Below are 27,554 nucleotides of genomic sequence, written 5' to 3'. Positions count from 1 at the left end.
AAATTGTACCTGACTTGGCCAGTGGGAGCCCCTTCAAATTGTCACCTGTGCCCTTTTGACATGGTCCAGTCATTCTTTGAGTACTTCTTTACCTTCTGGTATGCAAGGTGTTCCAACTCTGCCTGAAACCAGTCATTCTTCCAAGAAGCCCTGGTTCCGTTTAGTGGAGAACGGTTTTTAGAAGCCGAGTTCTGGGTATTGGGTGCTTTCTTACTATTGGGGCGTTGCTGCTGCCAGGCTCTCCCTGTCAGAGCTAGGGAACATATCTGTATGTCTAGATTGATTGATTGATTGATTGATTGATGCAAACCATAAGCTTTTATCAATATTTCCAATTCTAATACACACCACATAAGGTTCATTCTAGTTCTCAACATTTGTAATGACTCCAACAGTGAGAAGCCTCACTCCCGTGATGCATCATAGATTTGTGTATTTGAGCAGTCCCCTGTGTGTAACGCATCCCTATTGCCGCCACCACTGCCCTGTGGGGACCCTCCCTCACCCCACTCAGGCTCCCACACCACACACGGGTGTGGGCCACTGTCACTCCTCCACATGGGCATTCTTCTCACCTTGCCTGTGCTCTGACATCCTGCACTGCCTTCCCCACCCCCAAAGGATGCCCTCCTCACCCTGGCCAGCCTCCATCATCCCTCCCAGGCCACCACAGCTCCCCACAACTTGGCCGCCTGCCTTGCTCACAGCCACCTAAGGGCTTTGTTCTGAATGTTTTGGGAAGGAGTACAGGAAGTGCCTTTTGATGAACAGAAGTTCATCTTATTTATGGTTAGTGTGTGTATTTAAGAAATCTTACTTTGAAATTATAACAATATTCTATAAAGCTCACAAGTTTTATTTTTCATATTTAAGGCTTTCATTCAACTTTTTATATATGGTAAGAAGTAGAGATCCAGTTTTTCTTCTTTTGAAATGAATATTTCTTATGAAATGGTTCTCCACATTATTTATTGAATAGCCATATTTTTCCCACTGATCTTCAAATACCAACTTTACATACACTTGTGGGTCTAATTCTGAGCTATTAGCTTGATTTCCTGGGCTAATAATTACCACATTATCTTATTTACCATAACTTTGGAATCAGCCAGAGTCTAGTCAGGAAAACTAACCTCTCTAAGTATGTCAAGCAAGACTGGACTCAGTGTGGCCAAACCATGGGCAGGAAGGAAGACACGGGAAAGTAACAGCTACTTCTCAGGTTTGCTTCTGACTTTCTGAGAGATGGGAAGATGGAGACACCACAGAAAAATCTCCGAAAAACTCAGCTATCCCCAGTACCTAGGCCAGCCAACACTTTATTTGAAGTATTCATTCAGGTTGTTACACATTGCCATAAAGTATTTTGTTGTGTAAATACACTGTCATTAACTTACACGATAGTCGATAGTCCATTTTCTCAAATATTTTCTTTATCACTTTTTATGTCCCATTTAAGAAATGTTTGCTACCTTAAGGTTATGATGGTAGGTAGTCTCTTGTGTTTTTTTCTAAACAGTTTTCCTAGATTTTTCTGCCTTTTCACCTTGTCTTTTATATTTAGATATACAATACACCAAGAATTGTTTTTTTTTTTTTTTTTTGAGACAGAGTCTCGCTCTGTTGCCCAGGCTGGAGTGCTGCGGTGCTATCTGGACTCACTGCAAACTCCGTCTCCCGGGTTCAATTGATTCTCCTGCCTCAGCCTCCCAAGCAGCTGGGACTACAGGCACCCACCACCACGCCTGGCTAATTTTTGTATTTTTAGTAGAGATGGGGTTTCACCATGTTGGCCAGGATGGTCTCAATCTCTTGACCTTGTGATCTGTCTGCCACGGCCTCCCAAAGTGCTGAGATTACAGACATGAGCCACTGCACCTGGAAGGAATTGATTTTTTATGTATGGTATGATATAGAGGTAAACATTAATTTTAAAAAAATGCATATTCAGTTAACCAAGCTCCGTTTATTGGAAAGCGTATTCTTTCGCCACTAGATAGCACTGTCATCTTTGTCATAGGTCAGGTGACCACATATGCATGGGTCTGCTTCAGAACTTCCTGTTGTGTTTCATTCATCTGTCTTTTTATCCTTGCACCAGTTCTATTCTCTTAATTATCATAGCTTTATACTAGAGCTTAGTTTCTGGCAATGTAACTTCTCCAGCCTTGTTGTTCTTCTAGACTGACTGCCTTGGATACACTTGGCCCTTCTGCATTTCCATATATATTTAGAATCAGCTTGTTAATTTCTACCAAAAACAAAACACTGCTGGGGATTTTAATTCATTTAGGCATAATAAAATGCAAAAATATTAAGGGTACAGTTTAATCAGTTTTGACAAATGTTTGCACCCATGTAATCAACACTCTAGTTAAGATCTAGAACACAGTCATCACCTTAGAATGTTCCTTCATGCTCCTTTCCAGTCAATCCCCATTTCCTACTAGAGGCAACCACTCTTTTGAAAGATTTCTGTCATCGTAAGTAGGTTTCGATTATTCTAGGACTCTGTATAAATAGAAACGTACGAACTCTTGTTTTTCACTTATTTTGCTCAACATACGGTGTTTTATATTCACTCATCTTGGTGGGTATATCAGTTCATTCCTTTTTGTTGTTGAGTATTCCATTGTACAACTATACCAAAATTTGTTTATCCATTTACCTGATAATAGGCATTTTGGTTTTTTCCAGTTTGTGGCTGCTATTGATAAGGCAACTATGAACATTCTTAGATGAGTCTCTTTGTGGACATCTTTTTTCATTTCTCTTGAGTGAATACTTAGGTATAGAATTTGATTGGGTGATAGAGTGGGTGTGTGCTCAATTTTATAAGAAACTATCCAGCTGTTTTCCAAAGTGGTTGCATCATTTAACACTCCTGCTAACAATATGTGTGAATTCTAGTAGCTCTATATACTCATCAACATTTGATATGGTCAGTCTTTTTAATTTAGCCATTCTCAAGATGTGAAGTGTTTTTTTTCATTGTGGTTTTAATTTGTATTCCCTGATAACTGAGTCTGAGCACATTTTCAGTGCTTGTTGATCATTTGTATATCTTCTTCTGTGAAGTTTTTGTTCAAATCTTTTGCCTTTATTTTATTGTTTGATGTTTTATTGTTGCATGAGTTTTATATAGATTCCAGATACAGGTCTTTTATCAGGTAAAGGTATCACAAAAATGTAGCACACATTTTGTCTTCTAAGCTGTGCTTTCCTTTTCATTTTCTTAATGATATCTTTTGAAGAGAAGACAGTTTTAATTTTGATAAATTCCCATTTATTAAATTATTTCATGGTTAGTGCATTTCACGTCTTAAGAAGTCTTTGCCTGACTCAAGATAAAAGAACTGTTTCCCTGCCTGAAGCTTTATAGTTTCAGCTTTCACATCTAGGTTTATGATCCACCTTGAACACATTTTTGAGTATTATTTGAGGTAATTGTTAAGGTTTATCTTTTTCTTTTTTTTTTTTTTTTTTTTTTTTTTTTTAGTAGAGACGGGGTTTCATCATGGTCTCGATCTCCTGACCTCGTGATCCGCCTGCCTCGGCCTCCCAAAGTGCTGGGAAGGTTTATCTTTTTCTAAATGATATGTACTTATTGTAGTGCTATTTGTTGAAAATACTCTTTCTTTGTTGAATTGCCCTGGAACCCTCTATTGAAAATCAATTGACTGTATGTTTGGACTCCGTTCTCTCCATATATTCTGAACTCTATTCTGTCCTCTAAAATATTTGGTTATATGCCAGAACCACATAGCTTTTACATACCATAGCTTTAGAGTAAGTCTTGAAGTCATCCTCTTTTGCAAGTTTGCTTTGACTTTTCTAGATTCTTTGCATTTCTGAATAATTTAACTTGTCAGTCTCTAGTGAAAAATCTGCTAAGATTTTTCCTGCTAATATTTTCATTGCAATTGTGTTGAATCTATAAATCAATTTGGGAAGAACTAACAGCTTAACAATATTGAGTGTTCTATCCATGAACATTGTGTATCTCTCTATTTATGTATGTCTTTAATTTTTCTCAGCATCATTTTATAGTTTTCAAAGTAGAAATCTTGCATGTCTTTTATTAAATTTGTTTATATTATATATATTTTATCAACTTTGAGGTATAATTTACATAGTAATTTACAAATGCTCCCATTTTAAGTGTAAAGTTTATATTTTTAATCAATTTTATGTTTATTGATGCAATGGTAAACAGAATTGGTTTACATTTTATTTTCCAGTATTTATTGTTAGTACATAAAAAAATTGCATTTACTATTGGATGTGATGTCTCTTCATTTTTTATTCTTGAACAGTAAATATCCTCTATTTCTTTATGACATTGATGTGTTGAAGCAATCAGGTCAGTGGTCTTATTGTGTTGTTCATTACAGTGGCCATTAGGCACATATGGCTATATCCATGTAAATAAAATTAACATTAAAATTTTCCTTGATCACACTAACCTCATTTTAGTTGCTCAGCAGTCACATGTACCTAGTGGCTACTGTATTGCACAGCACAAATTTTCATTATTGCATATAGTTCTATTGAAAGGCACTGTGTGGAGTGGTGGGGTGGCCCCACCTTCTGTATTTGCTTCACTGTTCTCTTATGGTGTTGTGTAATTTATTAAAATAATCCTTGTATTTATAGAAAATTGGAAGTTATATATATATATCTCTCTCCAGATTAAACTTGTATTTCAAGACTACCTTAGGTGATGCTGTACCCTTTGTATTGCATTACAAAGAACTAAGAATTAACCACTAGATTTTGCACCATGGATGTGGCTATTGGTCTTATATGAGGCCAAAAACCTGATTTGAGGGGGTTAGTTCAAGAAAGAAGGGGAAGAGTGGAATTGGAGACACCAAGTATAGACCAGTTGGGAGCTTTGTACTGAAAGGAGAACAGAGAAATGGAGTGTTAACTGGATGGGGATATAGTACTGAGTTGGAGAGCTATAGCATATTTATGTGCTGATAGGAATGATTCATCTGAGAGGGAAGGCCTGACAATGCAGGAGAGAGAGAGGAGAATTATTAAAGCACTGTTCTGCAATAGGCAAGGGAGAGTGAGTGGGTCTGGGCTAGTGGACGTGTTGGCCATGGAGAGGGGCCCAGAGGCTCTGCCCACAATAACAGGAGAGAAGGCAGAGCATAAGCTGGTAAGAAGGGACATGGGACTTCTCTATTTATTTCATGTCATACTGTCCAAGACTGTACAGTACTGTAGTGGCCTTCATTATAAGGCCCCAGTCCTTCAAGTTTTGTGTGCCCTTTTATGACCTATGTATAGCTCTTCTTCCTTTGCTGTCATTTCTGTCTCAGTTTGCCTGACTCTACAGCCTTCCTCCCTGCCCCATTTCTAACTTGCTTCTATTTATGCCATAGATTCAAACATCTACAACTAAGGCCATTAAATTACAAAAGAAAAAAAAAAAAGACTGCCATGTAAGTTACCCTAACTTGGAAGTAGCTAATCCTGAAACTAGCATGGCCTGGAACTTGTCTACTTTGGGGACTTTCTTGGTCTCCCTCATAGTGTCTTTGCATCTGTTCTGTCTTCCTCTTCGCTTCTCCTCTCTCTGCTTACGTATGGCTTTTGCACCTCAGTCACTCTGGGCTGCACGTGGTCATGATGGCTCACTGACCTCAGTTTACATCACCAGCTTTTGGGTCTTGCTTCAGCTGCAAATACCGGATCTTGTCAAGATGTTCTGGATTGAATTCATGAGAAAAGGAATCTGGTTGGCCAGTTCACGGGCGTTTTTCTGACCTGTCACGGGGTTGGCTGGGCCATGCAGTCTGTTTCCTGCTCTTGTCTAGTCAGCTGCAGCTGGGAGAGTAGAGTCCTCCAGTAGGAAACACAACTGCCCGGGTTCACAACTCCCTAGGCTGGGCCGAGGCAGTTCTGGGGAGGGGTGGTGAGTGGGTGGGTAGGGGCACAGTGGTTGTGTTTTCATTCATCAAGCTGTTTAAATTGTATCATGAAGACAATGGCATGTAAGTGAAGTGCATAAGCTGTATTTTATGGACTTGCTTTTCTCTTTTTTTTTTTTGGAAACAGGGTCTTGCTCTGTCACCCAGGCTGGGGTGTGGTGGCATGATCATGGCTCACTGCAGCCTTAACCTCCCAGGCTCTAGTGATCCTCCCACCTAAAAGCCTTCCGAGTAGCTGGGACTACAGGAGCAGGCCACCATGCCTGGCTTATTTTTGTATTTTTTGTAGAGACAGGGTTTCACCATGTTGCCCAGGCTGGTCTCGAACTCCTGGGCTCAAGCAATTCCCTCGTTTTGGCTTCCCAAAGTGCTAAGATTAAGGCGTGAGCCATTGTGCTTGGCCTGTTTTATGGATTTTCTAACACCTGTTTTAACTTTCTGCTTATTTTTTATTTGCTGCATTCTACTTATCATAAACTCTGAGCAAATATTTGTGGAATGAATGACTTTTGAAATCATAGATAAGAACTGCCTTTTTCATTTTGACCACATATTAATTTTATTTTACTTTTGCATTTTTGGTTTAGAATGAAAATGGCTGTACTTCAAGAAGATCTGTATAGGAAAAAAAAAGACTGTTGGCAAAATGCTACCAGGCAAATCAGAATTCAAATCCCTTTACCTGTCTTAATTAACTAAAAGTATAGACTTTGAGTTCTGCTCCTGGGATTTAAAGTTTAAAACTTTTTATTTTAAGTAAATATATTGACAATATTTATATACTTAAGAATATTATTATTCCCTGAAGCCCAAATGCATAATTGCTACAAATTTAATAAATATCTTGAGATTGGATGAAATTCATTTGAGAAGCAAAGTGTTTCCTTAATGCCAACGTGTCCCTTTAATGTGTTTGGCTCCAGATGTTTGGCCTCATTTGCTGGAGTGGATGCAGCATTAGCCTGTCAGTTCCCTGCTGTTTGCCATTATTTAGGAGTATTAGAGGCTGTAAGCATGCATGCTCACTGGGAAAGTTAAAGAAAGGCTTTAAATAGAGGAAGGTACCAAGCTGCAACCCCTGTCCAGAATATCTGAGGTTAAAAGCAACACAACAAAGTGACTATAAATCAAGCATTAGAATCCTAAAAGTAGCTGCAATAGCTAAGAGCAGTCCTACTTGTAACCATCTATCGTAGTAGCTGTCAACTGAGATCCTGAAGCACAGAATCAAATCTTCATTAAGGGCCATTCTCTCCTTCAAAGGACGTGTCCAACAAAATATGTATTCTACAATGGAATATGCAAATTCTTTAGCAGTAACAGGGAACATAAATTGGATTTCCTAAAGTATTGGGGCCCACACTATTGTGCTCATAAATCCTTGCATTATGTCTCATTAACCTTTCATATTTAGATGTAGTCTGTAGATTATTGTATTATACTAAAGTAAAAGTCTACTTTAACACCAGTAGCAGGGTATAGTTCTTATACTGTGTCTTAAGAAATGGTAGAACCACTTGGAATTCCCTTTACATTGACATACAAATTTTATTATAATGGGAAGATAATAGATTTTGCCTCTTGTATAATTATAGTGTAAACCATAGAAATCATCCACCCCAGTTCTCAGGGTCATAATGTTCTCCAGAATTTCATGCTTATTATAAGGTTTTCCGCATATGAATGTGTTTATAGGTATCCATTTAGGGCCAGAGCTCTGGTCCCTTAGGAATACCAGTTGTGTGTATATTAGCAAAGACCAACACTCCCAAGTCATTAACACATAGATCCACTTTTCAGTTTGTGTTTTCTTAGTTTTCAAAATATAGAGGTTTGCTGGGGGCAGTGGTGCATGCCTGAGGTCTCAGCTGATCCAGGAGGCTGAGGCAAGAGACTTGCTTGAGCCCAGGAGTTTGAGGTCAGCCTCGGCAACATAGCGAGAGCCCCATCTCTAAAAGTAAATAAATAATAAAATGCAGAGATTTAATGGCCAATATTTTCTTTAGGATTTTTATGTCTAGGTGCACACGTGGAATGGTCCTATTGTTTTCCTATACTCTTCATTGGTTTCAGAATTAAGGATAGCATCATGAAATGATTTGGACATCATTTTATATTTTCTAAACAGTTCATTTTGAAAAGAGAGAGATTAGCTGAAAAAAAAAAAAAACTCCTAAAAGTTTGGTGAAATACATGTAAAACCACCTGGCCCTGTTATTTTTTGGAGAGTTGGGTAAGGGCAAAGAGTTGTGATTACCATTTTAGTTTAAGTTTCTTTTCCTTCTTACATCAATTTTGGCATTTTATCTTTTTTCAAAACTTTTAATGTCTTTTTCTAAAAGTTTGTATAATCTATTATTGTATAATTGCTAATAATATTTTTCACTTGTTCTTAAATTTGTTATGAAGTAGTTCAGATATATAAACAAGTAGAGTTACTGTAAGTCACAGTGCTTTGCAGTTGAAGTCGCCCACATACCGCTCCTGACACTAATTCCACCGCCTTCCCTCCGACACAACAGTAGCACTCCCGCATTTGAAAGCCCTCATTTCCAGCATTTCTAGTTACCTCCACTGCATGTATGCACCTGGACCCTGAAAGGCATTATTTTGTATTTTTATATATATTGGCATAAAATCGTTCGTAGCGTTTTCTTATTCTTTGATCTCTGCTGCATCTTTAGAAAGCCCCTTTTCCTTCCCTTTTTCTTTCTGACTCACACACACGATTACCATTCCCAGAAATCAGTGTACGTGTCTTCTTGGCAAACTTTGCCCTTCTTAACCTTCTATATTGTCTTCTTTTGTTTCTGACCTTTCTTATTCCCTCTTTTATTTTCCCTCTGGATATATTATTCTTTTTCTAACTTCTTGAATTGGTCACCTAGCTCAGTAAGTAGTTTTTGTTTTTTCCTAACATACCTCAGTACTCTAGCATCACAGCACCAGTGTCCTTCTTTGTCGCTTGGGGCTCTTGCAGTTACATAATTTAAATATTACCCTTGAATATAAACATTTAGGGATATAAATTTTTCTTTAATGTTGTATTCCACTAGTTTTATGGAATTATAAATTAATTTTCTTTATAATATAATGTATACATTTTCTGAAAATACCATGTAAGCAGAAAAAAAATAATTGTAATTTTATTTTATTGGGTGAAAGTGATAATGTTTGTAATCTACTGTGCAAATTCTAGGCGAGTATAGAATAAATAACAAACACCACTGTCTTTAATAAAAGAAAACCTCAGACATTCCCAAGGTAGATCTGGAGGCATCCACCTGTTTTCATATATTGTATTTTCCCATTTCTATTTTGAGTTCTTCCATGGGTCATATGCTATGTGGTCCATTTTAAAATGTCTGAGTGATTGGCTACTTTTTAGTGATCCTCTTGTTATTGATGCTTGACTTAATTGTATTGTGCTCTGATTATGTGGTAGTAATTCTTCGATATTTGCTGAGACTTGCTATGTGGCCTGTGCATGGTCTATTTTCATGAAATATTCCATGTGTGCAAGTGAAGACCGTGGATTCACTATCCGAGACTGGGTTCTCCTGTTCACAGAGTTGTTTAAACCTAGCACATGCATTCTAACTTTTCGTCTGCTTGATCTGTCAATTACTGAGAGTAGTGGCTTAAAACCTCCCATTATGATGTTTTTTCAAACTTGCAGTTCTGCTAATTTTCTTCATGAATTTGGAGGCTATGTAGTTAGCTGCATATAAATTTAGAATTTTGCCTTTTTGCTAAGTTTATCATTAGGAAGTGGATCTTCATTTGTATTAGTGCCTCTTATTTTAATATCTAGTTTGCCAATCCTTTTACTATCAGCCATTTATGCTTTGGTGGTTTTCTTTTCAAATAGCATATAGCCTTTTAAAGAGCATGTGGCTTATTGCCATCATCTGCCAATTTGCTGGTTAATTGTTTAGTTCACTTACATTTATAATGATTACTGATATTTTTCTTTTGTCTTATTTTTTAATTTTAATTTTTGTGGGAACACAGTAGATGTATATATTTATGGGGCACGTGAGATGTTTTGATCCAGGCGTGCAATGCATAATAATCACATCATGGAGAATGGGGTGTCCATCCCCTCAAGCATTTATCCTTTGTGTGTCAAACAATCCAATTATACTTTTAGTTATTTGAAAATGTACAATTAATTTCATCTTATATTTGTCCTGCCTTTTAGATGGTTTTTGTTGTTCCTTCCTTTTTCTATTCCTTTACATCAACCAGGGTTTTACAAAATGAATCTGTTTCTCTTCCACTATCGAGTTTGGAAGTATAACCCTCTACTTCAATTTGTGTGTGTGTAACTACATATATTTAACTTACTCTAAAAATAATCTACAATTTGTTCCTAAACTTACAGCACTTTAACTCCCATGTTTTACATATTATTGTCTAGTATTTTTTGTTAGCCAAATGAGACATTACTGTTTTTATAAAGGCAATATTTGTGTTCATTTATGCACATTTACCCAGTTCTTCACTATTCCTTCATGCTTCTCACACTTTTGCATATAGAATTATCTTCCTTCTTTCTGAAATACTACCTTGGAAGTTTTGTTAGATGATATAGGGATCTGGTGGTGATGAACTCTGTTTTTGTTTGTCAAAATACGTATTCAACTGTAGAACTTTCTGGCCCTCCAACTATGAGTAGCGTCTAAATCACCCCCCACCGACAGTGCCCCCAGACCAGAGACATGCGGGACAGCTCTGCTGCATGCACGGTCATGCTGTCTGCCTGGCGGATGTGAGGCTATGGTGTAGAGATGGGGTTAAAACGAGAGAGATACGTGCTCAGTGATGACACACGGCCACTCCGTGTACTGCAAAGAAACCTAGACAGTGTGGAAAGAGTAGAGAAAGTGATCCAGATACAGCACTTAAAACTGAGGGAACTCATGCTTTAATAGACACTGAAAATCACAAAGGAGGAAGGCCAAGTGCCTTAGCAATCTCAATAAAAATATGAAGTTCTTTTTACATGGTAAATTTCATAATATAAAAAGTTTAATGTCTGGAAACTGTAATTTACAAAAAAAGTCCGCGTAGGCCAAAGATGGCTAACACTGCATATAAGGAACGTGAATGCCAGTGGGAAGGTGTCTGAGGAGGGGCAGGGCCACAGGTGTCCTGACAGGGAACATCTTTGAAGGATCTGGCACAAACAAGGGCCCAGTTCACAAACCACAGGTACACTCATTTTAGATAGAACAGCAGAATAGGTGATGAAAATTATACAGTTTTCACTTGTTGCCTACTTACTGAAAGCAAACCAGATTATTGCATGGCATTTTTCCAACCTGAACTGAAATTATCAAGGCTACAGTTCTTCTTGTGGGTCTGCAAGTGTGTGTGGCTGGGAGATGGCAGAATCGGCACGGGCCAGGGACTGGCTGCAATGATCATGTGCTGCAGCGTCACTGGGACAGAGAGAGCAGGGTCAGGACAGCATAGGTGGCACCTTTATCTCCTGCTAAAACCCAGCAAGTTTCAGTGTGGACCGTGAATTTTTAAAAAATGGAATGGAGGTGAAAACTATTTCATTTTGTGTTGCACATCAGTGTGGATCAAAATGTAAGTTTTAGTAGCAATTTTTCTCTTGGTATTTTGACTTAATTTAAAAAATCAAATTAGTTGAGTCATTTACTGGAGAAAATTAAGAAAGCTTTGACTCCCTTGCTCTGTGGTCCTGCTGAGGTTTCTAAGAGAGGGGAGTTGTACGGCTTATCATCATTGTATTTACATCTGATGGAGTAGCAGAGGGTGGGGCATGCCAGTTTCCTGAGCTAAAAGGAAACATATGCAATGCTTTCTGCAAATGGTAAGCAAAAAATTGTTTTGTAAATATTACATCCATGGACTCCTCCCAAGTGGGACGAAGAGCCAAGGGCTATGCAGGAGGCATTTGTTTCCATCCACATGGCCCTCACATACCCTGGGCTCCCCGGACGCCAGTCAGTCTATCCACTACCTGACTTGCTCTTCCTAGACTGGAGAAACAAAACGTTATTCCATTTTCTGTCATCCATACCAGGAGTCAGCAAACTTCTTAAAAGGCCAGGTATTGGCCGGGTGCGGTAGCTCGCACCTGTAATCCCAGCACTTTGGGGGGCCAAGGCAGGCGGATCACCTGAGGTCAGGAGTTCGAGACCAGCCTGGCCAACATGGTGAAACCCCATCTCTACTAAAAATTCAAAAATTAGCAGGGCATGGTAGTGGGTGCCTGTAATCCCGGCTACTTAGGAGGCTGAGGCAGGGAGAATCACTTGAACCCAGGAGGAAGAGGTTGCAGTGAGCCGAAATCGTGCCAGTGCACTCTATCCTGGGCGACAGAGCGAGACTCTGTCTCAAAAAAAAAAAAAAAAAAAAGGCCAGGTATTGAATATTTGAATATTTTATGTGGTGTGGGCCAAAGGCAAAATCAAGAATATTATGTAATTACTTATATAACCCTTTAAAAAGGTAACTTAGCTCATGGCTGTGAAAAACCAGACCGCTGACCAGACTTAGCCTGTGGGTCATAGTTGCCAACCCTGATCTACACAAAGAAATCTTGCTGAATTATACAATTTCCCTTAATTCTAAGTGCATACTTTTTTCAGTGTAGCCTGAAACATTCACTGTGATTTTATGATTTTACATCCATTTTACTCATACAGGAACATGAAGACTGACATACACATAAAGTGGCGGTGACTTTACAGTGGCCTCTAGACTGTTCTATCATTTTATCACTTTTGTTTTCCCTTCCTTGAAACTTATATTTAAGACAGAATAAAACCACATAAACCATTTGGCTCTTCAATATGAAACCTAAAACAACAATGTACATGGGACTAAAACCAGGTTAGAGTCCATGAGTAACTCCTAGCTGGCTCAATAACCACAGGAAGTGGCAGGGTGGGGGGGGTGTTTGCTAGAGAGGGGCAAATAGGGCCGCACCCTTCCTCTCACAGAAGGAGAGCACAGACCCCAGAGCTTTACTCCAGGGATCCTTGGCACTTGGGAAAGAAGGAGGCTGAGAGATTTGCTAAGAGAGGGACAGCCTAACCATCTGCATATGGATTTAGAAACTTGAGGTTTACTTTTCATTATTAAGAACCTGATTTTGCTATCTAATGCACAGTGCTATAAATTTGGTCTTCACTTGCTACACTGGTACTTTTATTACCATTTTTTCCCCTACTAACATAAAGAAACCCTCATAATTGCTGGCTTCTTTATAAAGTACTTCGCTTTCAGTGTTGGGATCAGGGCTAGAATAAGACATGCTTATTGTTGGCTTTTGTCAACATGGCTGTTGGTTAAATTAAAAACCCCTAGGATGGAGCTCAGGAGAACACAGATTGGATAAATATTATCCTTTCTTCTTTTCAGAGGAGTACACTGAGGAACAGGTGAGATTGTCAGTGTATGCTCAGAGCTGAGATCCCACCCATGGTTAAAACCCCCACCTGGGGATCCTGAGGTCAGTGCTCCCTGCCAGGCCCCTCAGGTCTGCTCCATGTGCTGCTGGTGGCCCAGGCCAGGTGGCCGCCCACCTTCATGAGGAACCCTGTAGTGAGGTGGGTAGGATTTTAATTTTAGAATTACCTAAAAGATACTTATCTAAATTCTCCAACTAAACTCAGTACTAATACGACTTTCAGCATTTCCTTTCTTTATAAAATAAATTAATGGTTACCCCTAACTAGATGATTCCCTTGTCTTGCCTCAAGCTGGCAACAATTTAAGTTACCGTCAGAGCTGTAGGAGAAGTCCACCTCCACTTTTTAAGATACATCTCTCTCTTCCCGGTTGGCCATAATCCGGGCATCCATCCCAGCAAAAGGCCCTGTTGCTTAGGATCTGGATGTGTGGCTTCAGCGGTGGGGGAGGGGCCAGTCCTTCAGACAGCAGGAGCACAGGAGGCTGGCTAGGGCCAAGGGGAGGGCCTGGGGGCAGCTCACAGAGGCAGGTGCTGGGATTGTGGGGACCTGCCAACGGATTTAGATATAAGACAACTGAGGGACCTGGAGTTGGGAAAAGAGAATAAAATAATTCAGCAGCTAATAAAAGGGAACAGGAGCTGGAAGGCGGGATTCTGGTTAAATCTAGTTAGCCATGGAAATTTTTTTTTTTTTTTTTTTTTTGCTTATAAGGAAACTGAGTCATTTCAACCTTTCCTTCCAAACTTGATAATTACTTATTGATGACTATTCAAAATTTGACATTTTAAAAAACTTTTTGAGCTTTTAAAAATAATAGCTATAAATGCAAAGTACTATTGATAATAAAACCAAGTTGTTTATCCATGTACAAAAAAGGTCAATAATGTTTTAAAAGCACAAAGTTGCATTTTAAATCACAATTGCATAGTTCTAAAATGCCTGGATAAGAGTTACATAATTTTTTTTTAAGAAAATTCAAGTTTGGTTGACAGCAGGACCCAAAGGACATTTGCAGAGCAGAGTTCAGAATGGAAGCGCTGTTTCAATGTGAATTATTGCATTGTTGCTGAGATATTACACTATCAATCAATCAATCATGAGACCAAAATTGCTACAATTTAATTACAAATCATTGGCATTTTAAAAACCATTTTTCTGTTTTTGGCTAATATAACACTTTCCTGTAGAATTCAACTGAAATTTCATATATCCCACCCCCAACCAGCAACCAAAAGCCTTAGAAAAAGCTCTATTTGTATTTCTGTGTATAAAAGGTACTGCATATATACCTCTTAGCAAAATATGTGCTCCCTTTCCTCTCCCCACCCCAGAACCATGATCATTTTTGTACAAAATCCTGGTGAAGAATCATATCAAAGATGAGAAGCAGGGAGTTCAAAGGTAAACAAACATTTGGTGAAGTGAGCCTCCTGTACCAGCCCCACAGAAGTCCCGGCTTTTGGTGAATATGGCCCAGAAAAGCCACCAGTGTGTGTGGCAGCCTTTGGACGTGGTGGTGCCCCTCGCCCAGAGAGCACAGCATCATGAGGGTGCTGGTGGCTGTGGGGGGACTGCACTCAGGGAACGGCCGAAGCAAACGCCAGGCCCCCATCTGCGGGCTGCTCAGAGTCAGTGGGTATAAAAGATGCTTTAGCATTTGGAAGAAGGGAAAAATCTTCCTGGGGACAGGAACTTGTAGCCATTTCCAGAAGGAAGTCTCAAAGGGCACGCAGGGACTGCGGCGGGAGGGCTGGCGGGCAGCGGCAGTGTGCCCAGCGAGGTGGTCTCGGTGCGCCAGTGTCCGTTGGGAGGGGCTTTCGGTGGAGCTCCATCATGCTGCTGCAGGGACAGCTCCTTCAGTTCAAGCTTATCCACTCCCTCCTCCTTCTTACTGTGCCGTGGTGACAAATTCAACAGACTGAGGACATCTCTTTTGGAAGTCATCGTGCCAGGAGCTCCCCGGAAGATCTTCATTGGCCCTGTGGAATGCTGGGGTGTGCTCTGCCAGAACATCTTCAGGTTATGGACAGCCTGCACCTTTTCATCAATGGCTGCCATTTTCAGTTTGTCTATGTCGGGAGCGTCTGCTGGACTTGAGCGAGCAGATCCGGCTGAGGAGTAGGAGAGAGCTGGGGAGGGTGCACTGCCAGCAGGAGACTGGTGGCCGGAGCTTGGGGACATGTTCCTTGGTGATTTGGAAATGTGAGCGCTGTAAGGAGAGCTGGGGTACTTCAGTTTAAAGAGAGGCTGGTCCAGCTGGGAAGTCTGTGAGTCGGAGCCGGGCGATGGCCGGCCACTGTGCTGGCTCGGGCTGTCTTTGATGGACGTCTCTGAGGTGGTGGGGCTGCTATATCCGGAACTCACTTTGGGCAGGGAGGAGCTCCTGGCTGGGGGCTTTGGTTTAACAGTGACTGGTGATGGCTGACTCTTCTGATGGGAGAGAACAGGCCTGCTGAACGCGCTCGTTTCTGATGCTCTGAAGACAGCAGTGCTGCTGGGCGCCTGAACGCCGTCTTCAGGGTTATTACTGTTGCTCACCTGGCCGCCGCTCCTCTGAAGACGCTCCACCGCAATGAGATGACTCTGTGTCTCCTCTAGAATTTTCTGGGCTAACTCTTGTGGATCAAGTTTTGGGTTGCTTTCTTCTTGGGATTTCACGGTACTGTCCGTTTCTGTGCTAGACTGGTCTGATTCTCCTGTATCTGAGCTTGCTAGTTTTCCCACCTTTTGGAAGGGTGAGTTGGGGCTGGGAATCAGAGTCATTTTCACTGGAGAATTTGGAGTGCTGATGCTCCCTTTGGAGCTCACCGAGACTCTCATGCCTCCGGCTGTCCCAGGTCGGGGTTGTTTGTGGTCTGGTGAGAAGCATGTGTTTCGGTTTTCTTGGTAGGTCGCCAAGGGCTCGTTACTGATGATAGAAAACCCTTCATATTCTTCTTCATCTTTGTTGCCTGCAGGGCGGGTCTGGGGAGGCAGCTGGCTCCGAGGCAAGGTGGATCTCTGCAGGTAAGCGTTCTTGGACCGGTCATGGTCCTGCCGTCCTCCGGGGCCTCCACCCTCTGATCCACCCTCGGGTTTGGAGACAAAGCTCATTGAGGAGGCAATGGAGCTCAGACTGTACACAGAGATGGCGTCTGAGGCGATGCTGTCCGCACCGGTGGGAGAGAAGGGGGGTTGCTGGTAGCCCAAGGGCAGGGCGTTGGAAACAGACTGAGCAGAAGCAAGAGACTCCAGGGAGGAGGAGCTGTCGAGGCTGAGGCGCTTCGGTAGCTCAGTAGAATCTAAGCACAAAACACAAGGGCCCAAAGGGCAGTTAGAATTCTGTATGGTTTTGACTTTTCTTTCAAAATTTACAACATCTTTATATGCATAGAAGCTAGCAAAGAATTATGCAAGAGCTACTCATACTAATCTTACAATCCTCAAAAACATGGTCCTTTAGAAAAAGTAAATCTAACATAGGGACAAAATCACTCTAGGAGAGCTCACAGCCACACCCATCCCAGACCCACCATGGCCCATCTCCACTCTGCTCCCTGTCACATGTGGGGTCAGGGTAAGCAGCACGACCCTGTATTGGCCTTCCTCTGAGCAGGGCCGGCCGTGCTCCTGGGGTGGGGGCCCTTTGCTCAGCTGCGGCATGTGAGCAGTCTGTGACATCTCCTGCCCTCCTTTCCAGCTCCATCCCAGCAAGTCCCTCTGGCATCATCTACACTCGCTCTCCACACTGCCTCTCCCCCATTCTCTCAACTTATTCCATTCAGGTTTTAGTCCCTATCATTCTTATAAAGGTCACCAATGAGGTCCACACTGCCAAATCCAGAGTCCACTGCTCAGTTCTGCAGTGAGACACACCCTGCCCTCACCAACCCCTCTTCCACAGGCCCCTCCTCATCCTTGTCATTCTGAACCCTGGAATGCCCACAGGACACAATCCTCTTCCCCTGCGACCCGCATGCACCCCGGGTGACGCCATGCATGTTTCTGTCTCCAGGCTGACCTCTCCCCTGAACTCCAAACTCACATACCAGCTGCCTGCATGGATGCCTAATGGATATCCCCAAACCGAATGTGTCCCAGATGGAACTCAAGCCCATTCCTCCTGCCACTTTCCTGACCTCAGCAGAGGGCAATCACATTTTGGCAGTTCTTCCAAAAAAAAAAAAAAAAAAAAAACAGGATACCACTTTGACCCATCTGTCATGACCTTCTGCAGACCCCGTTGGTTCTACCTGCAAACCATAACCACCTTCCAAGCCAGCATTTGCTCTTCCCACTGTAGCCAGCTGGGCACTTAAGAACATCAGTCGGGCTGGGTGTGTCCCCAGGGCCTGGAAATCTCCCAGGCCCACATGACCTGAGTGTCCGCTCCCGTCAGGCCCCGTGGCCCCACAGAGGACAGGCACACCTGCTGCCGCGTTCCCGTCTGCTCTGCCACCACCTTCTCACTTCCAGTCCCTTGTCCTCCTTGAGCACGTGGCAGCACCTCGTACATTCCAAGTTCCATGAGAGCAAGGAGTTTTTGTTTCCTGCTCCTGAATACTCCCTAACTGTTCCCTAACATACACAAAAAATGTTGATTCACTTTTCTTCTGCTTCCCAAAATGTATGTGCTGGTGTCAGCCCCCAGGGAGAGCATGGCAGGCCCTGGTGGAGAACTGGTCTGAGGGCAGGCTCTTACCAAACAGAGACAGCAGGGACTGGAGCGCGAAGTGCACGGTCCGTCGATTAGCTTGCTTCCCGGTTTTCAGGACTACTTCCTCCTGACCAACTTCACAGAGATCAAAACCTAGAGGAACAAAGAATATAAGCATCTGCTTCCTTCGGGAAGATTCCAGATCTTGAACATGAGCGCTATAGGGCTCCTTGTGCAACTTCATGGACTGCCTGCAAGGCCCTTTAGCAAGCATTTGGGCCCGGGGCTTCCCCGTGTCTGCACAGAGGTCGGTCATGTGGCAGAGGGGTCGGGCTGCCCCACCCAGAACATCCACTCTATGCAGCCCCCATTTGGCGTGTGTGTGGCTCTCACTGCCTGGCTCTCCTCTGTCCCTTCACGGAAAGCATTATGGACCAGAACTCAGTAAGGCTCACTCACATGTTTTTTTTCCATTTTTTTCACAGAAGTACAGTCTATATAAAGACTGTCCAGGACAAAAACTGGCCACTCCATTCAGCATTGAGAGAAGTATTTAAAGCTGGTAAGGTGAAGTTTCTCAAGAGCAAAGACAATGCCTTCATGCATGTTCAGTGTCTGCCCCCGTGGGCTTTGAAATGAGCACTGACAATGGGGAATCTGCAGTGACTTCTCTGCCTCTGCCAAAGCCCAGGGGTGCTGCTCCCTAATTCTAAGGATTCTAATGAGACTCAGAGCAGGTGTAACACAGGGCATGGAGCTTCCTGAGCAAGAGGCTGGCTAACAAGCTGGGGACGTGGTACTTAGACACATTAAGAGACATTATAGGGACACCAGCAAGTATGTCTCCCTGGGGAGAAGCCAAGTGCAGATGCTATGGCCACAGACGACATGGTTTGGCTCTGTGTCCCCACTCAAATCTCATCTCAAATTGTAATCCCTGGGTGTCGAGGGAAGGACCTGGTGGGAGGTGATTGGATCGGTTCACATGATAGTGAGGGAGTTCTCACGAGATCTGATTGTTTGATAAGTGTCTGGCATTTCTCCTGTGCTGTCTCTCCTGCCACCTTGTGAAGAAGGTCCCTGCTTCTCCTTCGCCTTCCGCCATGATGATTGTAAGTTTCCTGAGGCCTCCCTAGCAATGCAGAACTGTAAGTCAATTAAACCTCCTTTCTTTATAAATTACCCAGTCTTGAGTGGTATCTTTATACCAATGTAAGAACAGACTAATATAGACGGGGACCACAAAGCAAGAATTTAGGGCCCGACGAGTCTTCAGCATTGAAAATCTTCACTCAGGATCCCTAGTCCCTGCATTGAGAGCATTGGGTAGATCACTGAGCCCTGACAACACTGCAAAGTGCTGGGTACCTACGATGCCACACCCTCTCCTCTGACCTCACAGTGTTAAAGTAAGGGGGCCCATAGTACACAATGTTACTGTCAGCATGCTGTGTGTCATGACTCAGCAATAGCACATTCACCAAAGGAGAAACCCCTCCCTCTCTCTATCTAGGCAGCCAGCCTTGTGACTTGTACTCGGGGATTTGGAGACTATCACTATCATTCCCTTAGGAATTAGGTTCACTAGAGGAGCATTCTGGTCGCTTTGGGACATTTTCCTCTCTGAATTTGAAAGTAAATAGCCCCTGAAAGCAAGACATACTCAGAGAACTCAGCATTAAAAACCAATAATGAATAGTATCAATGTAATGCTTCCATTAGAAACCTCTACTTTTACCAAAATGATTTAAATGGGGTTGCTCAGAACGGAGTCCTCTCCATCTCTGACAGCCCATGCTGGGTTGTGAAGGTGTGTGCTTATTGCTGAGGACTGGAAAGGGGACATTTCTTGGAGCCTTGGAGCCCTGGGAGCAAGCCAGCCACCTCTCTCCAGATGACAGGCCTGCCGCACACCACTGTCCTCCCCGAGCTGTACGTCAAAAGGCCATAAAGGTTGCAAATGCATGCAGACCGACTCGCCTGCCCCTTGAGTATCAGTGGCTCTTGGAAAATACGGAGAATAACTGGAACATCAACTAAAGTCCCCCATAATCCCAACAACACCAGAGACAGACTGTGTTAAGATTTTTTGGGTTTCCTTCTGTACTATTCTTGATCTGGCAAAGGGACCTCAAAAGCAGGGAGTGTGCAGAGGAGGAAGGCTGGCTCCACCACCCCCACACCAAAGGGAGGCTCAGGCTCCATGAGGAAGAGAGCTTTTCCTTTATAAAGCAAGGTCTTGGCTAGGTGCAGTGGCTCACGCCTATAATCCCAACATTTTGGGAGGCTGAGGCAGGCAGATCACTTGAGCTTAGGAGCTGGAGAACAACCTGGGTAACATGGCGAACCCCTGTGTCTACAAAAAATACAAAAATTAGCTGGGTGTGGGTGGTGCATGCCTGAAGTCCCAGCTACTTGGGAGGTGGAGACTGCAGTGAGCTGAGCTCGCGCCACTGCATTCCAGCACCCCAGCCTGGGTAATAAAGACTCTGTCTCCAAAAAAATAAAAAAAGGTTGTGGTTGTGGCTTCGTCTTGCTGACTCACTTGTGGCAATGCCCCCAAGGCTTGCCCTACGGCTTCTCACAGACGTGACAAGAGAAGCATCCCGGGTGGGAACCTGGCCCTTCTCAGTCTAGCCTCCATCTGCTGCTGCCTACATAGAAATTTACTATGTTTACACCAGGAAAATGATGCTTTAAACCCACAGAAGAAGAGCATGTAGGCCAGGAGCGGTGGCTCACGCCTGAATCCCAGCACTTTGGGAAGCCGTGTGGCAGGGTTGCTTGAACCCAGGAGTTTAAGACCATCTTGGGCAACGTGGTGAAACCCGATCTCTACAAAAAAAGTTAAAAAAAATAATAATAAAAAACCAAGTAATGCAACCTGTAAAGGATGCCAAGCTTCTAATCCGAGGGAATTCAGAACCCCTGTGAGGCACTGAAGCTCCCCACTTTACCTTCACAATAAACGAGGTGTCTGAAAACACATGGAGCCAGCCTTGAGTTGAGGTGGTCGGGGAAGGTCATCCACAAAACAGGTTAGACAGTGGGACCCCGAGCGGGAAGAAGCTTTTTTTTTTTTTTTGGACACAGAGCTTTTGCTCTTGTCGCCCAGGCTGGAGTGCAGTGGCGTGATCTCGGCTCACAGCAACCTCCGCCTCCTGGGTTCAAGTGATTCTCCTGCCTCAGCCTCCTGAGTAGCTGGGACTACAGTCATGCGCCTCCACACCCGGCTAATTTTCGTATTTTTAGTAGAGACGAGGTTTCTCCATGTTGGTCAGGCTGGTCTCAAACTCCCAACCTCAGGTGATCCGCCCGCCTCGGCCTCCCAAAGTGCTGGGATAACAGAGTGAGCCACCATGCCCAGCAGGAAAGAAGCATTTTAAGGATTCTCAGTCTGGCCATGTCTGACAGCTCGTCCATATAACAGTGAAGTCAAATTGTCCCTGTTTGCAGATGACATGATTGTTGTTTATCTAGAAAACCCCATTGTCTCAGCCCAAAATCTTAAGCTGATAACTTCAGCAAAGTCTCAGGATACAAAATCAATGTACAAAAATCACAAGCATTCTTATACACCAATAACAGACAAACAGAGAGCCAAATCATGAGTGAACTCCCATTCACAATTGCTTCAAAGAGAATAAAATACCTGGGAATCCAACTTACGAGGGATGTGAAGGACCTCTTCAAGGAGAACTACAAACCACTGCTCAATGAAATAAAAGAGGATACAAACAAATGGAAGAACATTCCATGCTCATGGGTAGGAAGAATCAATATCATGAAAATGGCCATACTGCCCAAGGTAATTTATAGATTCAATGCCATCCCCATCAAGCTACCAATGACTTTCTTCACAGAATTGGAAAAAAATACTTTAAACTTCATATGGAACTAAAAAAGAGCCTGCGTCGCCAAGTCAAGTCAATCCTAAGCCAAGAGAACAAAGCTGGAGGCATCATGCTACCTGACTTCAAACTATACTACAAGGCTACGGTAACCAAAACAGCATGGTACTGGTACCAAAACAGAGATATAGACCAATGGAACAGAACAGAGCCCTCAGAAATAATGCCGCGTATCTACAGCTCTCTGATCTTTGACAAACCTGACAAAAACAAGAAATGGGGAAAGGTTTCCCTATTTAATAAATGGTGCTGGGAAAACAGGCTAACCATATGTAGAAAGCTGAAACTGGATCCCTTCCTTACACCTTATACAAAAATTAATTCAAGATGGATTAAAGACTTACATGTTAGACCTAAAACCATAAAAACCCTAGAAGAAAACCTAGGCAATACCATTCGGGACATAGGCATGGGCAAGGACTTCATGTCTAAAACACCAAAAGCAATGGCAACAAAAGCCAAAATTGACAAATGGGATCTAATTAAACTAAAGAGCTTCTGCACAGCAAAAGAAACTACCATCAGAGTGAACAGGCAACCTATAGAATGGCAGAAAATTTTTGCAACCTACTCATCTGACAAAGGGCTAATATCCAGAATCTACAATGAACTCAAACAAATGTACAAGAAAAAATCAAACAACCCCATCAAAAAGTGGGCGAAGGATATGAACAGACACTTCTCTAAAGAAGACATTTATGCAGCCAAAAGACACATGAAAAAATGCTCATCATCACTGGCCATCAGAGAAATGCAAATCAAAACCACAATGAGATACCATCTCACACCAGTTAGAATGGCCATCATTAAAAAGTCAGGAAACGGCCGGGCGCGGTGGCTCATGCTTGTAATCCCAGCACTTTGGGAGGCTGAGGCGGGCGGATCACGAGGTCAGGAGATCGAGACCACGGTGAAACCCTGTCTCTACTAAAAATACAAAAAAATTAGCCGGGCGTGGTGGCGGGCGCCTGTAGTCCCAGCTACTCGGAGAGGCTGAGGCAGGAGAATGGTGTGAACCCAGGAGGCGGAGCTTGCAGTGAGCCGAGATTGCGCCACTGCACTCCAGCCTGGGCGACAGAGTGAGACTCCGTCTGTCTCAAAAAAAAAATAAATAAAAAGTAAAAAAGTCAGGAAACAACAGGTGCTAGAGAGGATGTGGAGAACAGGAACACTTTTACACTGTTGGTGGGACTGTAAACTAGTTCAACCATTGTGGAAGTCAGTGTGGCAATTCCTCAGGGATCTAGAACTAGAAATACCATTTGACCCAGCCATCCCATTACTGGGTATATACCCAAAGGATTATAAAACATGCTGCTGTAAAGACACATGCACACGTATGTTTATTGCGGCACTATTTACAATAGCAAAGACTTGGAACCAACCCAAATGTCCAACAACGATATACTGGATTAAGAAAATGTGGCACATATACACCATGGAATACTATGCAGCCATAAAAAATGATGAGTTCATGTCCTTTGTAGGGACATGGATGAAACTGGAAACCATCATTCTCAGCAAACTATCACAAGGACAAAAAGCCAAACACCACATGTTCTCACTCATAGGTGGGAATTGAACAATGAAAACGCATGGACACAGGAAGGGGAACATCACACTCCGGGGACTGTTGTGGGGGCGGGGGAGAAGGGAGGGATAGCATTTGGAGATATACCTAATGCTAAATGACAAGTTAATGGGTGCAGCACACCAACATGGCACATGTATACATATGTAACAAACCTGCACGCTGTGCACATGTACCCTAAAACTTAAAGTATACTAATAATAAAATTTAAAAAAAAACAAACGGTGAGGTCAGCCAGTACCATTTTCTCAAGGGTGTCCACTTCTCTCAGTTTAAAATCCAAAGGCCTTCCCTGGCATCACAGCCCACAGATCTGCCCTGCCCCCTGCCCCGCCCCGACCCCTCGGTGGCTGTTCCCTTGGCCTGGCACTTTCTCCTGCAAACATCCCAGTCTCTGTGGGCCTGTCCTGGCCGCTGCCCCCACCCATCTGCTTCTGCCTACCATGGAGCTCCCTCGCCTCCTAAGGGATCCCTTAGACACTGTATTAGTTTTGTTCGTGTTCTCCCAGTAGAATGCAAGCTCTAGGATGGTAGGAATTTAGTCTTTTGCTCACTGCTGCATCTCTGGTGCCTGGAACATTGCCTGGCACATAACAGGTGTTCAAAAGAATCCTGTGGAGTAAATGGTTCCTGAGCCAGTCACTAGGCCCCTAAGTGGGGCAGGAGGGGAGTGGCTCACAGCCTCTTGTGTTCTATCAACAGATGCACTATTATAGGTACACAGCAATATGTCAGGAGTCACATCTGCATGTTACAAATGATAAAAAAGGGAAATCCAGTGTCCTGCACTGACTGAGGCCCCTGCTATGTGCAGTCCTAGGTACCCATGGTCTCTCAGAGGTGGTTTCAATAATACTGTTTTCCTGCCAGTTTTGAGTACCCAGTGACAGAGGACAACACTGAAACCATTATCATGACTAATTTTAGTTTTCTTTAGCTCCTACTAACACTTGACCTCCAATAATACTAGAGTCTAGCAGGTTCATGTTAAGGTAATGGGCACAAATGACAGAGATGAAATCACAGTGCAGAGGAAATGGCACAAAGCCATTTGTGCCATTTGGGAATCCAGCTAAACCACTGGGATCTAAGTTAATTTTTTTTTGGAAGAAAAAGAGAGATCCTCCTGCCTCAGTCCTCCTGAGTAGCTGGGACTACAGGCATGCACCACCATGCCCGGCTAATTTTTTTTAATTTTTGTAGAGATGGGGTCTCCCTGTGTTGCCCAGGCTGGACTCAAACACCTGGCTTCAAGTGTTCCTCCCCCTCAGCCTCCTAAAGTGCTAGGATTACATGCGTGAGCCACTGTACCCAGCCTGAGTTAACTGTTTTAAGATAATATTTAAGAAGACACAGAGATACTTTGCCCAACAGAAACCAGGAGGAAAAACAGAGATTTAAAAGATAGAATTCAAGAACCCATTAAGTCAAGGATGCTCTGCCTACCTAGAGCTGCCAGGAACTCGTGGCATCCCGGGAGCCGCCACAGCTGGACGCTGATGGAGACCTGAATGGGAGCTGATGCCAAGTCCTGCTCCTTCTCGCCAGCCTGGAGCTGAACCAGCACCTGGTGGAGCTGAGGAAGGGGGGACAGCGTGAGCACCCTGTGTCTCCTTCCCCTCCAGCCCACCTCAAGACTCGACCCATTATTCTTATGTCACCTGTCACTGGCATCGCTAATGACCCTCTCACGAGTGTAGCATGTGAGATTCTTTTTCAGGTGCATTCATACCTACTGTCCTGCTGTCCTCTCTGTGGGAGGCTCATGGGGCAGTGGGGCAAGAGGCTGTGTGGCCTCCTGGGGCCGGGGCCGGGTTGTGCTTCCAGCCTTATGTCTTCCCTCAGGCGTGGGAGAGCCTCACAGGAGAGGCCATAGAGAGTAGAAGGGGTGAGTTAGGGGACCGGCCACCTCCCACTTTCTTAAGTCATCTTTAGGACCTTGAGGTGGATGGCGAAGAGGAACCCGGTTACATCTTAGAGCCTCACAGCTCGAGGAATTACCTATGTGGCCCACTCAAGTGTCCACTTCCTTTCAGATTTCAGGGTCTGTGGCCTCTCCTCAGGGGTCTGTGTGTGGGTTCACAGAGTGTCACTCACTTAAAGCTGGTTCTGCCCCTGCTGTTCTGGTGGACCTCAGGAGGTCATATCAAGGACACAAGAAGGGTGGAGCAGGAAGAGGGGAGCCAGAGCAGAGAAGGGGACAGGCCGCCGGGTCCAGCAGCAGTGGGCACCCGCCTGGAGTGCCACAGCCCGTGTGGCTCCATTTGACAGCACGTGCACCCCGAGCTCAGAGCCTGCCCAGGGGAACTCGGGGGTGGGTGGATTGAGGGGCTCACCTGACAACAGTTGCTACTTAAAGTAGTACTCACCATTCCAACCATATTTTTAACAGCCTTCGGCCAGCAGATTATAAGAAAAAGAAAGAAAAGAGAGAGAAAGAAGAGAGTTTAGACTCAAGCACAGGCTGTTATGCAACATGAGCTGATCACTGTTTAGGAAGCGCCACACCAGGCCCGCGGCTCTGACTGGGAGGGGAGAGGAGCAAGAGTCAGCAGGGGACACACAGGAGAACGGACAGCCACACCCAGGCCAGCCGCGTGCGGATCCAGGGGCTCAGGGGCAGCATCAGCCAGGCCTCCCTTCCCAGCCAGTAGAGGCTCGGGAGGGAAAGAGCACAGCGGGTGTTTGTAGCCAGCTCAGGAAACCAAAGTCCCTGGTTCCTGAGTGACCCAGGAAAGGTCCACCAGCTGCCACCACTGGGGGCAGCCTCAGGACACGTCCCTAGGGCCCGACAGCGTATCAGGCAGAAAGTCCCTGTGCTCCCATCAAAAGCAAGAAATTAAGCAACTGGCTTTTTGGCCTCTCAGCACAACCTTGCAAATGGAGTATAATTTTGGCTTTCAGATTTTGTAGAACACAGACCTCTAGACCGCCTGGGTTCAGGATGCTTTAATATGCAATGTTCTGGAAGTGTCTTCCTGATGCTATTCAACAAGCAGTCGTAATACACTTATTACAAAATGAGCAGGGACTCAGCCAAGGGGACAGGTCACTGTTGCTTCTAAGTTCCAAATCCAGGTGGAAACAGCCCCAGGTAGCACTCAGCGTTTCAGAGGCTAATAGTAGATGGAGCAGCTTTATTTCTCCATAGAAATATTTCCGCTTCAGTGAAATTTGCTGGCAAATATCTCTAATAACAACATATATTACTTTTTCAAATTGTTCCACTCCAAAATGGCCAGAAAAGCAGCTCTGTGCTCTTCAAGGGCTGCTCCAGGCTCCAGAAGTGCTCCCACAGCTGTCCCCTAGGGGCTTGGTCCAGACCCTCACTGGCCAGAATGCAGTGGTACAGCATGGGTACTGAGAAGCTCCCAGGCCAAGCTGCAAAGGACCTACATGATGCTAAGAACTGGAACCCTCCGAACTCCTGAACTAGATCTGTATTTTCCTAAAAGAAAGCACATCTGCTAAGCAGTATCTTGCATTAGAGTTGCTCCTGTGTTCACTGCTTTGCCTTGGTGACTATCTTGTTTCAGGCATGGTTAAGTACTTTGATCAAAGAAGTATGGGAACACCTGCAGCCATCCTGGCCGGCTGGCCCCACACCTGGTGGCTTGGGGAGGGTGGCTGTAACACTTGTCAATCAGCTGAAAAAGTTGGTGGTGAGGACAAGGTGCAGGAGACCACTGAATGGAGATTTCAGGAAATGCCCTGAGATCACAGGTGACAGGGGCCCCATAAGCATCCTCTGAAGGCCCTGGATGCTCAGCACATATGGGAACACTATGCAAACCTGCCCCTCTGAGTCAAGCACCCAGCTTCACCCTGGGGTTGGCCGCACAGCTTCATCAGGGCCACAGCTGCCCATGACAATGCCAATAGCAGCCAGTGTCTGCCGGCACGACCTCCCATCATCCCGGTAAGGGGCAGCACCGCTGGCACAGATGCCTTGGCATCATAGATGGAAACAGCAAGTAAACAGCACTTGCCAGGGAGGGCTATTCTCTTACTCCC

At 44.0% G+C, this 27,554-nt stretch overlaps 1 protein-coding gene and 1 long non-coding RNA gene across 6 annotated transcripts in view; one reads left to right on the top strand and one right to left on the bottom strand.

Annotated features, from left to right (window-relative positions):
* LOC129467737 (uncharacterized) overlaps positions 1-27,554 on the top strand; it is a 92,622-nt gene that overhangs the window by 48,525 nt on the left and 16,543 nt on the right. Inside the window, exons 2-3 of the long non-coding RNA XR_010117113.1 lie at positions 16,360-16,408; positions 18,524-19,186. This is a non-coding gene — a long non-coding RNA (uncharacterized lncRNA). The remainder of the gene's footprint in view (positions 1-16,359; positions 16,409-18,523; positions 19,187-27,554) is intronic.
* TTC28 (tetratricopeptide repeat domain 28) overlaps positions 10,853-27,554 on the bottom strand; it is a 755,749-nt gene continuing 739,047 nt past the window's right edge. For 3 of the 5 annotated variants that reach the window (XM_055252441.2, XM_063623363.1, XM_055252445.2), the window contains 4 exons: positions 25,910-25,933; positions 24,987-25,116; positions 18,084-18,191; positions 10,853-16,683 (listed from right to left, as the gene is read on the bottom strand). In XM_055252441.2, the coding sequence (XP_055108416.2) occupies positions 15,053-16,683; positions 18,084-18,191; positions 24,987-25,116; positions 25,910-25,933 (1,893 nt within the window). In that variant the 3' untranslated portion in view covers positions 10,853-15,052. The remainder of the gene's footprint in view (positions 16,684-18,083; positions 18,192-24,986; positions 25,117-25,909; positions 25,934-27,554) is intronic. The other 2 variants (XM_055252442.2, XM_055252446.2) reach the window with 1 other exon arrangement.

Source organism: Symphalangus syndactylus, chromosome 18, assembly GCF_028878055.3.
Source record: "Symphalangus syndactylus isolate Jambi chromosome 18, NHGRI_mSymSyn1-v2.1_pri, whole genome shotgun sequence".
Classification (NCBI taxonomy): domain Eukaryota; kingdom Metazoa; phylum Chordata; class Mammalia; order Primates; family Hylobatidae; genus Symphalangus; species Symphalangus syndactylus.
Note: the sequence above shows the minus strand (reverse complement) of the source record. Positions and strands in the feature narration are given on the sequence as shown.